This window comes from Octopus sinensis, linkage group LG29 (assembly GCF_006345805.1).
Source record: "Octopus sinensis linkage group LG29, ASM634580v1, whole genome shotgun sequence".
NCBI lineage: Eukaryota > Metazoa > Mollusca > Cephalopoda > Octopoda > Octopodidae > Octopus > Octopus sinensis.
In genome coordinates this window covers 8,391,648-8,406,647 of record NC_043025.1, presented here as the reverse complement: position 1 = coordinate 8,406,647, position 15,000 = coordinate 8,391,648, and the positions used below count along the sequence as shown (strand labels likewise).

Genomic DNA, 15,000 nt, shown 5'->3' with positions numbered 1-15,000 from the left:
ATTTTTTGTAACTAAACACTTTCAAACTTTGGACACTGGTAGAATGTGTCATATGGAACATCTTTTACTCTTAGCATTTTTGAGAAAAACTTATATTTACGAAGTTATTTCATGTTAAAATTGATGTCTGTGTGGTAAGTAGCTTGCTAACCAGCCACATAGTTGCGGGTTCAGTCCCACTACGTGGACACCTTGGGCAAGTGCCTTCTGCTATAGCCCCAGGCCAACCAATGCCTTGTGAGTGGATTTGGTAGACGGAAACTGAAAGAAGCCTGTCGTATATATGTATATATATATGTGTGCATGTGTGTGTGTGTGTGTGTTTGTATGTCTGTTTTTGTCCCCCTAGCATCACTTGACAACCGATGCTGGTGTGTTTACGTCCACGTCACTTAGCGGTTCGGTAAAAGAGACCGATAGAATAAGTACTGGGGTCGATTTGCTCGACTAAAGGTGGTGCTCCAGCATGGCCGCAGTCAAATGACTGAAACAAGTAAAAGAGTAAACGAGAGAGTAAAAGAGTATACGACAGGCTTCTTTCAGTTTCCGTTTACCAAATCCACTCACAAGGCTTTGGTCGGCCCGAGGCTATAGTAGAAGACACTTGCCCAAGGTGCCACACACTGGGACTGAGCCCGGAACCATGTGGTTGGTTAGCAAGCTACTTACCACACAGCCACTCCTGCACCTATATATATATATTCTTTGATTACTGCTGTTGTTTGTCAACATACCTTCTACAGTGAGACTAGCAACCAATTTTGATACAATGCAAGCGACAGCCAGGGGCAGAACGGTGGTGATCGTTTGTTGGATGACAGGTAGAACACAGGTGTCCAGCAGTTGCCATAAGGGTGGTTGTTGGTAAACAGTGTCATCATAGTTATACATCTCCTCCTGCTCAAAGTAGTTCATTAGCTCATCTTCGTCGAGATTCTCCATGTCGGAGTAGTATGCCTCCATGTCCATATCTAGAGAAGAAGAAGAACAAAATAGAAAAAAAGACAGACAGTGAAGGTCATGATTTTCAGAATATGGCAGCAGACCACTCTTTTACTTGTTTCAGTCATTTTGACTGCGGCCATGCTGGAGCACCGCCTTTAGTCGAGCAAATCGACCCCGGGACTTATTCTTTTGTAAGCCCAGTACTTAGTCTATCAGTCTCTTTTGCCGAACCGCTAAGTGAAGGGGACATAAACACACCAGCATCGGTTGTCAAGCAATGCTAGAGGGACAAATACAGACAACACAACATATACACACACACTTATATATTATATATACATATATACACAGGCTTCTTCAGTTTCCGTCTACCAAATCCACCACCAAGGCATTGGTCGGCCCGGGGCTAAGCAGAAGACACTTGCCCAAGATGCCACGCAGTGGGACTGAACCCGGAACCATGTGGTTGGTTAGCAAGCTACTTACCATACAGCCACTCCTGCGCCTATAACATGGTCATTATTATTTTTTTTCATTTCCTTTAAATCAACAAGAGGAACTGTATGTGCTCTTTTCACCTGCTAGAAATAGCAGTCAAATCTCTGACAACTCCACACCCCAATATCTTCATTTTTGTGTTTAAGTGCTTGATTCTGTGGAACAAAATAACCAACACAAAATAAAATTAATTAAGATAAGGCTGTGTGTATACATACACACAGCAGTATCATTACCAAGCAGTGTTTAGGCATAAATTTAAGTTAGTTAAACTATGTTTGTGACATATTTCAACTGCTAAAGGCAAATTCACTGCAGTTACCATGGAAAAAAAATATTCTCACTTATGGTAAAAAGGTGTAAAAAACACCATATCTGCCCAGTGAGATTCCCAGACATACTTCTAGCTCTTTAGCCTTTATCAAATGGAAAGAACAAAGAAAAGTAACTCTGAGCAGGTTTTAAAGCCGGTCTGGAGGTGTAAGAGTGCAACTCAGTCCAGGTCTGTATTTTAGTTACAGCTATCGCTTTGAAGTCTGTCCAGAGTTACCTCTCTTTGGTATTTCCCTTTGATAATGACTAAAGAGCTAGAAATGCATCTGGGAAACTGACAGGGAGCAGTACAGGGCTGATATGGGTTTTTTTTTTTTACATATTTTTACCATAAGAGAAAATTTTTTATCCAGAGTAACTGCAGTGAATTTGTCTTTAGAAGCTGAAATATGTCAAAAACATATTTTAATTAATCTAATGCTTGTCAGGTGACGGTCGTTTAGAAAAAGCGCGGGCTAAAACTACGCGCCTTCACTAGTCAGTTAAGGTGAGACAGTGTCACACCTACATATAGTTCCACCCGGAACTATGTGGTTGGTAAACAAGCTACTTACCACACAGTCACTCCTGCGCCTATCATCAGAACTTTCTCATACATGGCACTTATCAAGCTGTATTACTGTACTAATATATGCATGTATGTTATTATTCAGTTTTATTTCAAGATTTCTTGCCAATAGAGAAGGAACCGGTTTCTAACCTGGATCCAAAGTGCCTTCAATGGAATTTCAACATCGGCTGATGCCAGCACCGCCTCGACTGGCTTCCGTGCCGGTGGCACATAAAATACACCAATCTGACCGTGGCCGTTGCCAGCCTCGCCTGGCACCTGTGCAGGTGGCACGTAAAAAGCACCCACTACACTCACGGAGTGGTTGGCGTTAGGAAGGGCATCCAGCTGTAGAAACATTGCCAGATTAGACTGGAGCCTGGTGCAGCCTCCTGGCTTCCCAGAACCCCGGTCGAACCATCCAACCCATGCTAGCATGGAGAACGGACGTTAAACGATGATGATGATGAACACTCACAATAGAAATAATACATTTCTAAATCTCTCAGAGAGATTTATGCAGTAGCAGCACGATAAAGTGATGGTATGTTGTCAACTTAAGCCTCCTCTCTTCACGCCACCGATGTTATCCAAGGGAAAGGCAAAGGCCGATACACATTTAGAGGGGCCAGGAGGGAAGGAGAAAGAGTTGAAGAGACGGAGGGCATGGTTAGTGTTGTGGATAGGGGAGGGAAGCCACTATGTCCTTGTCTCTGCCTCACTGCTTGACAACCGATGTTTGTTTGTTTACTTCCTCATAATTTAGTAGTTTGGCAAAAGAGACAGATAGGCTGACAGTATAATTACCAGAAATTAAAAAAATAAAATCTCTGGGGTTGATTCACTAGTCTGAAACCCTTCAAGGCAGTGCCCCAGCATGGCCACAGTCCAATGAGTGAAACAAGTAAAAGAATCAAAGAATATAAATATGGCGCAGGAGTGGCTGTGTGGTAAGTAGCTTGCTTACCAACCACATGGTTCCGGGTTCAGTCCCACTGCGTGGCACCTTGGGTAAGTGTCTTCTACTATAGCCTCGGGCCGACCAATGCCTTGTGAGTGGATTTGGTAGACGAAAACTGAAAAGAAGCCTGTCGGATATATGTATATATATATATATATATATAATATATATATATGTAGGAGTGGCTGTGTGGTAAGTAACTTTTTTACCAACCACATGGTTCCAGGTTCAATCCCACTGCGTGGCAATCTTGGGCAAGATCTTCTGCTATAGCCCTGGGCCAACCAATGCCTTGTGAGTGGATTTGGTAGACGGAAACTGAAAGAAGCCTGTCGTATATATGTATATATATGTGTATGTGTGTGTACATGTTTGTGTGTCTGTGTTTGTCCCCCTATAGCATTGCTTGACAACCGATGCTGGTGTGTTTACGTCCCTGTAACTTAGCGGTTCGGCAAAAGTGACCGATAGAATAAGTACTGGGCTTACAAAGAATAAGTCCCGGGGTCGATTTGCTCGACTAAAGGCGATGCTCCAGCATGGCCACAGTCAAATGACTGAAACAAGTAAAAGAGTAAAGAGAGTGTGAATAGTTTATTAAATGAATGTTGGAAATTGTTTTTCAGATGAGCAGAAGGTTAAATATTTGAAGGGGAAGGGCACAGGGTGTATATTGGTCACAAGAAGGACAAGAAGGTCCACCACCACCACCACCACCACTACCACCACTACCACCACTACTCCTAACACTACTACCACTTCCACCTTGTCCACCACAATCACTACCACTGCTGCTACCATTCTTATGACCACCACCACCACCACGACCACCACCACTACTCCTACCACCACTACCATGTCCACCACAATCACTACCACTGTTGCTACCATTATTATAACCACCATTATTCTTATAACAACCACCACCACTACCACCACCAATACCATTTGACAGAGGTGTTCCAACAAAATGGCTGCAGTCAGATGACTGAAACCCAATTATAGGATTGGATAACTGTGTGTGTATATATACATACATACATACATACACACACCTACATATACACACACAGATACACACCAACATGTATACATGCAGACACACACACACCTACATATATACATGAACAGACACACCATGTATATACACCGACATATATACTCACATATACACACCTACATACATATACACACACCTACATACATATACACACACCTACATACATACACACATATATACATACATGCAAACACACATGCATACATCCACATATATACATACACTTACATATATACACACACACATATACATACATATATACACACACACCTACATACATACACACACACATATATATATATATATACACATACAAACACACATGCATACATCCACCTATATACATACATACACCTACATATATGCATACACTTACATATATACATACATACATACACACACAAAAGTTTGCACATATATATATACATATACACACATATGTAAAAATTTGTACATATATACACACATATATATATATATATATACATACCCCTACATACATACAAACACACATGCATACATCCACATATATACATACACCTACATATATACATACATATACACACACATATTATTATGGCTGCCCCCACACACACCTACATATATATACTCACACACACACACACATATATATATATATATATATATATACATACACCTACACACAAGCATACATCCACATATATACATATACACACATAAAGATTTGCACATATATATATACATATACACACATATATAAAAATGTGTGCATATATACACACACACACACACACACACATATATATACATATACACACACACCTACATACACACATAAAAATTTGCACATATATATATACATATACACACATATGTAAAAATTTGTACATATATACACACACACACACACACATATATATACATATACACACACACCTACATACACACATAAAAATTTGCACATATATATATATACACACACACACATACATATACACACATACATATACACACACACTAGCACTACAAACATTAGTACCCAGTCCAGCCACCCTCCCAGCCACGCCCACCCCCACACCATAACCCTACCTATATAACAGTCTCTAAAAGAATGCAAGAAATGCTGTTTTTCTCCTCACAACCCATCGGAATGGTAAATGAACAGAGTTGAGAGAAAAGTCATCTATACCCTGGGGTACGTTTAAAGATTGAGATTACGGGGTGTGTGTGTGTATGAGTGTGAGCACGTGTGTGTGTGTGTGTGTGTTGAAATACCAGATAACCCATTTGTCTATACTGTGTGTGTGTGTGTGTGTGTGAATTACACCTCCGTGTCAGTCAGTGAGACCATGTCTACAAACTGACTTAAATACATGCAGATATGTTTGCTTGTGTGTGTGTGTTTGTACACACACACACATATATATATTCATGGAATATACGTATGATGTATGTATGTGTATGTGTGTGTATATATATATATATATATATATATACACACACATATATATATACATATATACATACATATATACATATACACATATATTTATATATACATATACATACACACACATACATATATAAAGACACACACACATACATATATACATATATAAAGACACACACACACATACATATATATACATATATAAAGACACACACATACATATATAAAGACACACACACACATATATATATATACATATATAAAGACACACACACACACACACACATATATACATATATAAAGACACACACACACACACTATATACATATATAAAGACACACACACACACACATATATACATATATAAAGACACACACACACACACATATATATACATATATAAAGACACACACCACACATATATATACATAAAGACACACACACACACACATATACATATATATATAGACACACACACACACACATATATATAGACACACACACACACATATATATAGACCACACACACACATATATATAGACACACAACACACCACATATATATAGACACACACCACACACACACATATATATAGACACACACACACACACATATATATAGACACACACACACACACATATATATATATAGACACACACACACACACACATATATATAGACACACACACACACATATATATAGACACACACACACACACATATAGACACACACACACACACATAGACACACACACACACACACACACACATATATATATATATATATATATACAGAAATAAGAAAATAAAGGAACAGATTCCTTTCAATCATCGATTTACAGATATTACCAATTTTACCAATTCATATAATTTATTAACTACTTAAATAGGAACATCCAAATCCAACAAAATAAAACAATATACATCAATAAGTAAGATAATACCATAAAAATGAATTTGAGGTAAAACATTTTACCTTCGCCCATCTAATACAATAAATGAATTAACTGCATTGCAATTATAAGCATTTATGTATTTGGCATTTGGGTACTTCACCAGCAGTATATTGGATAACTGATATCCCATAGTGGGTTACACTCATAACCCCTATCTCACTTTGTACTTATATATATATCATCATCATCATCATCATCGTTTAAACGTCTTCTCCATGCTAGCATGGTTGGACGGTTCGACCGGGGATCTGGAAGCCAGAAGGCTGCACCAGGCCCAGTCTTATCTGGCAGTGTTTCTACAGCTGGATGCCCTTCCTAACGCCACCACTCCGTGATGTAGTGGGTGCTTTTTACGTGCCACCTGCACAGGTGCCAGGCGAGGCTGGCAACGGCCACGGTCGGATTGGTGTATTTTATGTGCCACCGGCATGGAAGCCAGACGAGGCGGAGCTGGCATCGGCCACAAGTCGGATAGTGCTTTATATATATGTATATATATATATATATATACATCATACATATATTCCATATATATACACATACATCTATACATTTGGATAAATGTATATGCAGATATACATACATACATACTTTCACAAACATATAAATAGACAGAAAGACACACCATGTATAAATAAATACGATGAGCGTGATTTTACACACGACCACATATCTGGTGAGTGATCTGATCTAAGACTGTATATGTTGAATATCAATTCCACTGTGAAGAGTTGTTTTAATGATTTGAAAAAACACACAACACCTATCTATGTTCAACTTTCATTTAACCTTTTAGCAATGAGATTATTTTGTCACATGTAACACTGATTAATTCATATTGTCCGAATTAATCAAGAGTTATCTTGTTGCTTTGAGATTTTGATGACGTGATTATTTCTAGAACGACATGATAGGCTAGATTGAAGCTCTCAGATCTCTTTTACTTGTTTCAGTCATTTGACTGCGGCCATGCTGGAGCACCGCCTTTAGCCGAGCAAATCGACCCCGGGACTTATTCTTTGTAAGCCCAGTACTTATTCTATCGGTCTCTTTTGCTGAACCGCTAAGTGACGGGGACGTAAACACACCAGTATCGGTTGTCAAGCAATGCTAGGGAGACAAACACAGGCACACAAACACACACATATATATATATACATAAATACGATAGGCTTCTTTCAGTTTCCGTCTACCAAATCCACTCACAAGGCATTGGTCGGCCCAGGGCTATAGCAGAAGACACTTGCCCAAGATGCCATGCAGTGGGACTGAACCCGAAACCATGTTGGTTGGTAAGCAAGCTACTTACCACACAGCCACTCCTGCGCCTATAAATTTGAACAAAAAACATGTACAATAATTTGACCAGATATGGCTGGAAATGACCAGAGACCGAGACCTACGGAAGTATGCTGTGCATGAGAAGACCCGGCAGGACAAGTGAGACCATAACCCATGGCCTCTACCTGGGATGTAGCCAGTCCACTTACGCATACCTTTCCTTCTTGGGACACAAAACTCTACTTGTGAAGACCTGTTGAGGCAAGTGGAAATCAAAATCAAAATCGATCAACATCAATGGAAATTGTAGCTGTGATACCAGTGCCGGTGGCACGTAAGAGAACCATCCGAACATGGCTGTTGCCAGCGCCACCCCAATGGGTCTCCGTGCCGGTGGCACGTAAAAAAGCACCATCCGATCATGGCCGTTGCCAGCCTCGCCTGGCCCCCGTGCCGGTGGCACGTAAAAAGCACCATCCGACCATGGCCGTTTGCCAGCCCCGTCTGGCATGTAAAAAGCACCCACTACACTCACAGAGTGGTTGGCGTTAGGAAGGGCATCCAGCCGTAGAAACCCTGTCAGATCAGACTGGGCCTGGTGCAGCCTTCTGGCTTCCCAGACCCCAGTTGAACCGTCCAACCCATGCTAGCATGGAAAGCAGACGCTAAATGATGATGATGGCTGGTTTAAATGCCAAAGGGTAAATGGTACAGTTTATTATGAAGTATCAAAGTTTTAGGCAGTCCGGGAACCCAGTCACTGGCACCATAAGGCCACAGGGCAACTTTATTAGTAATCATGTAATAAAACAGTGATGAAACTTATGGATTGGCATTTAGGCACATTCCAGTTGTGAAGCAGCTCTTGAGTATCAATCTCTTTTCTGCTAAACACAATTCACATCTGCTGTTGCCACTGAAGTGAGGCTTAAATTTCTGAAATTGCATAAGTCATAATCTGCAGCCCTTGTCTTTAACTGCCAAATGTGCTTGGCCAGTGTAGCAATGTTCCACTTTTGGGGGTTACTAAAAGATGTGGTATGGTTTCATGAAGGGGGATCACATCATCATCATAGTTTAACGTCTGTTTTCCATGCTGGCATGGGTTGGACGGTTCGACTGGGGTCTGGGAAGCCAGAAGGCTGCATCAGGCCCAGTCTGATCTGGCAGTGTTTCTACGGCTGGATGCGCTTCCTAACACCAACCACTTCGAGAGTGTAGTGGGTGCTTTTTACGTGCCAGCGGCACAGGGGCCAGAGGGTGCTGGCAACAACCATGATCAGTTGGTGCTTTTTACGTGCCACCGGCATGGAATCCAGTCAAGGCAGTACTGGCATCGGCCACATTCAGATTGTGCTTTTTATGTACCACCAGCACAGGGATCACAACTACAATTTCCATTTGATTTTGGTTTTGATGTACTTGATTCAAAAGGTCTCCTCAAGCACAACATGTCACCCTATAATCCAATGTACTTTTGAGTGGGCTGGTTATGCGACACTGGTGTAGGTTACAACTGTGAACTCACTTTATTTTATTTTATTAAATTTGCTGGGTCACATCAATTGAAAAAAAACGTGCTTCATGCTGGGTGCATCATTCAGCCTCTCTGGACCTGACAATTAGCCTCATCCAGAATGTTCTTTAAATCACAATGATCATTGAGTAGGCAAGTGATGGTATGTCAACAAGAACAAGCCTGATTATTAGGATATGCAACTTCAGGTATTAAAATAGTTTCCTATATCTATGTGTGGGAGGGAAATGTTTACCAACTTAAGAAATGCCTTACTTATGCCTGGACTTATGATTAAGAGAGAAAGTGGCTGTGAACCAAATCACATTGCAGCATCATTGTGTTCATGAGGGTGTACTTGGTCTCCTTGTACGCATCTGCAACTAAGGCTTTACCGTTAGGGGGGTTACCCTATCAAACATTTCATTACCACCTGTTGTTCACTCTTTGGACAAGGTCCTTAAAAACTGAGGCTGATTGGCAAGACCCAGTGTTAATGCAGAGGACTCTTTGCATATGTAGTAAGATTTATGGGTTCAGGTCTAAGAAATTGAGTGTGGTTAGGATAGTTTAGTTCCATTGCAGTACTAAGACCATGGGAATTGAAAAACTAGACAATGTCTTTCTCGCCAAGGCACAAAACTGGACAATGAAGACCAGCAGTCACCCATGCATACCAGCCTCCCCTCTCCATGTCACTGATGTTATCCAAGGGAAAGGTAAAGGATGATGTTTGTAACTCATTTCTACAGCTGAGTAAACTGGAGTAACATGAAATAAAGTGTCTTGCTCAAGAACACAACACACAGCCCGGTCCAGGAACTGAACTCACTAACCGCTGAGCCATGCACATTCACCATTTGTCAATTGCATCATTCATTTATTTACATTGCTTTGAATTAATCCTGCATAGGCGCAGGGGTGGCTGTGTGGTAAGTAGCTTGCTAACCAACCACATGGTTCTGGGTTCAGTCCCACTGCGTGGCACCTTGGGCAAGTGTCTTCTACTATAGCCTCGGGCCGACCAAAGCCTTGTGAGTGGATTTGGTAGACGGAAGCTGAAAGAAGCCTGTCGTATATATATATATATAATATATATATATATATATATATATATATATATATATAGTGTGTGTGTGTGTGTTGTGTGCCTGTGTTTGTCCCCCTAATATCGCTTGACAACCGATGCTGTTGTGTTTACGTCCCCGTTACCTAGCGGTTCGGCAAAAGTGACCAATAGAATAAGTACTGGGCTTACAAAAGAATAAGTCCCGGGGTCGAGTTGCTCGATTAAAGGCGGTGCTCCAGCATGGCCGCAGTCAAATGACTGAAACAAGTAAAATAGTATCTCAATGCTTTAGGATTTTCATGATGAGATTGTTTCTTTTCAGAATGACACTGCTGGACAAATCTGGTCAGTTTGAATATAAAACAGGTAGAATATTAGGGGCCAGATATGGCTGGTTTAAATACTAATGGCCTTAACCCCTTAGCATTCAGATTCTTCTGTCAAATGTAATGCTTATTTATCCAGATTCTTTTGAATTAATCATGCATTATCTCATAGCTTTGAGATTTCCATGATGTGATTGTTTATTTTTAGAATGACATTGTAGGGTAGGTGTGAGAGGCTGGATCTGGCTTTGTTTTGAATGAATCATGCATTATCTCATAGCTTTGAGATTTCGATGATGTGATTGTTTATTTTTAGAATGACATTGTAGGGTAGGTGTGAGAGGCTGGATCTGGCCTTGTTTTGAATGAATCATGCATAATCTCATATCTTTGAGATTTCAGTGATGTGATTGTTTATTTTTAGAATGACATTGTAGGGTAGGTGTGAGAGGCTGGATCTGGCCTTGTTTTGAATTAATCATGCATTATCTCATAGCTTTGAGATTTCAATGATGTGATTGTTTATTTTTAGAATGACATTGTAGGGTAGGTGTGAGAGGCTGGATCTGGCCTTGTTTTGAATGAATCATGCATTATCTCATAGCTTTGAGATTTAGATGATGGGACTGCTTTTAGAATGACATTGCAGGGGCCGTGTGAGAGGACAAAGCTGGTGGGTTTAAACAGAAAACTGGAAGAATATTTGGGTCAGATCTTTACTTATTTTACTTTACTTTTACTTGTTTCAATCATCTGACTGTGGCCATGCTGGAGCAACGTCTTTAGTCAAGCAAATTGACTCCAGGACTTATTCTTTGGAAGCCTAATACTTATTCTATCGGTCTCTTTTGCCGAACCGCTAAGTTACGAGGACGCAAACACACCAGCATCGATTGTCAAGCGATGTTGGGGGGACAAATACAGACACACAAACTCACACACACACACATATACATATATATATATATATATATATATATATATAGATATATATATATATTATATATATATATATATATCATATATACGACAGGCTTCTTTCAGTTTCCGTCTACCAAATCCACTCACTGAACCCAGAAACATGTGGTTTGTAAGCAAGCTACTTACCACACAGCCACTCCTGCGCCTATATATATATATATATATATATACGATGGGGTTCTTTCATTTTCCGTCTACCAAATCCACTCACAAGGCTTTGGTCGGCCTGGGGCTATAGTAGAAGACACTTGCCCAAAGTGCCATGCAGTGGGACTGAACCCGGAACCATATGGTTGGTAAATGCTAAAGGGTTGATGTTACTACTTTAAACTTGCCTATCATTGGTGAAAGTAAAGGGTAAAGACCCCCTTTGGTCATGAATGACCATGGGATTGCACCTAGAAAGTTACCCTCCTAGACACAAGTCCGGGCAAGGTTGTTTATGGAAGACCAGCAGTCGCCCATGCATACCAGCCTCCCCTCTCCACGCCACCAGTGTTATCCAAGGGAAAGGCAAAGGGGCCGATACAGCTTGGCACCTGTGACGTCGCAACTCATTTCTACAGCTGAGTGAACTGGAGCAACGTGAAATAAAGTGCCTTGCTCGAGAACACAACACGCAGCCCGGTCCGGGATTCGAGCTCACAACCTCACGATCGTAAGCTCGACGCTCTAACCACTGAGCCAGGACTCCCAACATGCTGGTGAAAGTAATGAACTATATACTGAAGTGAATAAAAAAAATGACAGACTCACCCATCACTTGTTCATCCGTATCTGAAATAAAAGGTAAAGGAATTTTATTATCAAACAAGGGAGATAATACAAAGAACTACCATATATGGTAGTGTAAGGGTCACACACACATATGCAACTTTGATTGTTAGAATACTATTCGTGTTTTATACTGTCTTTACTCTCTTTTACTTGTTTCAGTCATTTGACTGCGGCCATGCTGGAGCACCGCCTTTAGTCGAGCAAATCGACCCCGGGACTTATTCTTTGTAAGCCCAGTACTTATTCTATCGGTCTCTTTTGCCGAACCGCTAAGTAACGGGGACATAAACACACCAGCATCGGTTGTCAAGCACAGACACACAAACACACCCACGCATATATATATATATATATATACACACACATATACGACAGGCTTCTTTCAGTTTCCGTCTACCAAATCCACTCACAAGGCTTTGGTGGGCTCGGGGCTATAGTAGAAGACACTTGCCCAAGGTGCCACGCAGTGGGACTGAACCCAGAACCATGTGGTTGGTTAGCAAGCTACTTACCACACAGCCACTCCTGCGCCTTTCTTTTTATTTGCTTCAGTTATTAGGCTGTGGCCATACTGGGGCACTGCCTTGAAGAATTTTAGTTGAATGCATCGACGCCAGTACTTTTTATTTTTTAAGCTTTGTATTTATTCTATTGGTCTCTTTTGCTAAACTGCTAAGTTACAGAGACATGAACACAGGTTGTCAAGCGATGGTGGGGGACAAACCGACACAAATATGTATACACACACACACAGGTTTCTTTCAGTTTCCGTCTACCAAATACACTCACAAGGCTTTGGTTGGCATGAGGCTATAGCAGAAGACACTTACCCAATGTGCCTCTCGTGTGTGTTTGTGTGTCTGGTTTTTGTCCCCCTAGCATTGCTTGACAACCGATGCTGGTGTGTTTACGTCCCCGTCACTTTGCGGTTCGGCAACAAGAGACCGATAGAATAAGTACTGGGCTTACAAAGAATAAGTCCCAGGGTCAAGTTGCTCGATTAAAGGCGATGCTCCAGCATGGCCGCAGTCAAATGACTGAAACAAGTAAAAGAGTAAACACAGCGGTTCGGTAAAAGAGACCGATAGAATAAGTACTGGGCTTACAAAGAATAAGTCCCAGGGTCAAGTTGCTCGATTAAAGGTGGTGCTCCAGCATGGCCGCAGTCAAATGACTGAAACAAGTAAAAGACTAAAAGACTAATTCCATCACGGCATCAAAATCTTGTGATTGTTATGTTTCAAAGGACATTGTCTGTTAGATGTAGGAGGCCAGACCAGGTCAGTTTCAAAATAGAACTGGTAGAATATTTTGGGGCAGATGTGGCCAGTTTAAATTCTAAAGGGTTGAAGTCTAATTATGAAATACTAGCAGTGTGGCCCGGCGTTGCTCAGGTTTGTAAGGGAAATAACTATAAAGCATTTTTAGAGAGTTATAGCCAAAAAATGGAAAAAAAATGATGGTAAATTTTTTTTTTAGTTAAAAAGGTTGAGTTGCGTCCCCTAGACAGTCTGTGGTTTGTGTTTCTGATTCTCGACCCCATGTCGAATTTATCGATTTTTTTCAGAACTGGGGGAACTTTTCAAAATTTTTGCTGCGTTAGTTTTGAATTATGACATTGGGCTATGTGTGTGTCAAGTTTCATCAGAATCGGTTGAAAGCCGTGGTCAGGGTGAGGGTACAAGCTAACAGACACACAGAAACACACACAGACAAACTGCCGTTTATATATAGAGAGAGATTGTAAAAAGGCAATATATTCTATATGTTTTGTAGAATGATATATTAAGGAGCTTTTTCTGTGATTACTTGAATCCATATATTGGGACTTAAATTTATATGTGTGTAAATATATATATATATATATATAATATATATAATATGAGAGAATATTATTCCAAACTTACAGGGAAAAACTCAATTTAGAAATACTAAATAAAATTGCACAAAATATATTCAGCATCATCGTTTAACGTCCGTTTTCCCTGCTAGCACGGGTTGGGCGGTTCGACCGGGGTCTGGGAAGCCAGGAGGCTGCACCAGGCTCCGGTCTTATCTGGCAGTGTTTCTACGGCTGGATGCCTTTCCTAACGCCAACCACTCCGTAAGTGTAGTGGGTGCTTTTTACGTGCCACCGGCACAGGTGCCAGAGGAGGCTGGCATCGGCCACAATCGTTGGTGCTTTTTACGTGCCACTGACACAGAAGCTAGTCAAGGTGGTGCTGGCATTGGCCACGTTCGGATGGTGCTTTGGCCACGTTTGGATGGTACTTTTTACGTGCCACCAGCACAGGTAGCACAACTACTATTTCC

The 15,000-nt window shown here is 40.9% G+C and overlaps 1 protein-coding gene across 2 annotated transcripts in view; it reads right to left on the bottom strand.

Annotated features, from left to right (window-relative positions):
- Positions 1–15,000, bottom strand: part of LOC115226104 (protein-serine O-palmitoleoyltransferase porcupine-like) — a 74,422-nt gene that overhangs the window by 45,509 nt on the left and 13,913 nt on the right. For both annotated transcript variants that reach the window (XM_029797088.2, XM_036515027.1), the window contains exons 2-3: positions 12,667–12,687; positions 735–971 (exon numbers count right to left, since the gene is read on the bottom strand). In XM_029797088.2, the coding sequence (XP_029652948.1) occupies positions 735–971; positions 12,667–12,670 (241 nt within the window). In that variant the 5' untranslated portion in view covers positions 12,671–12,687. The remainder of the gene's footprint in view (positions 1–734; positions 972–12,666; positions 12,688–15,000) is intronic.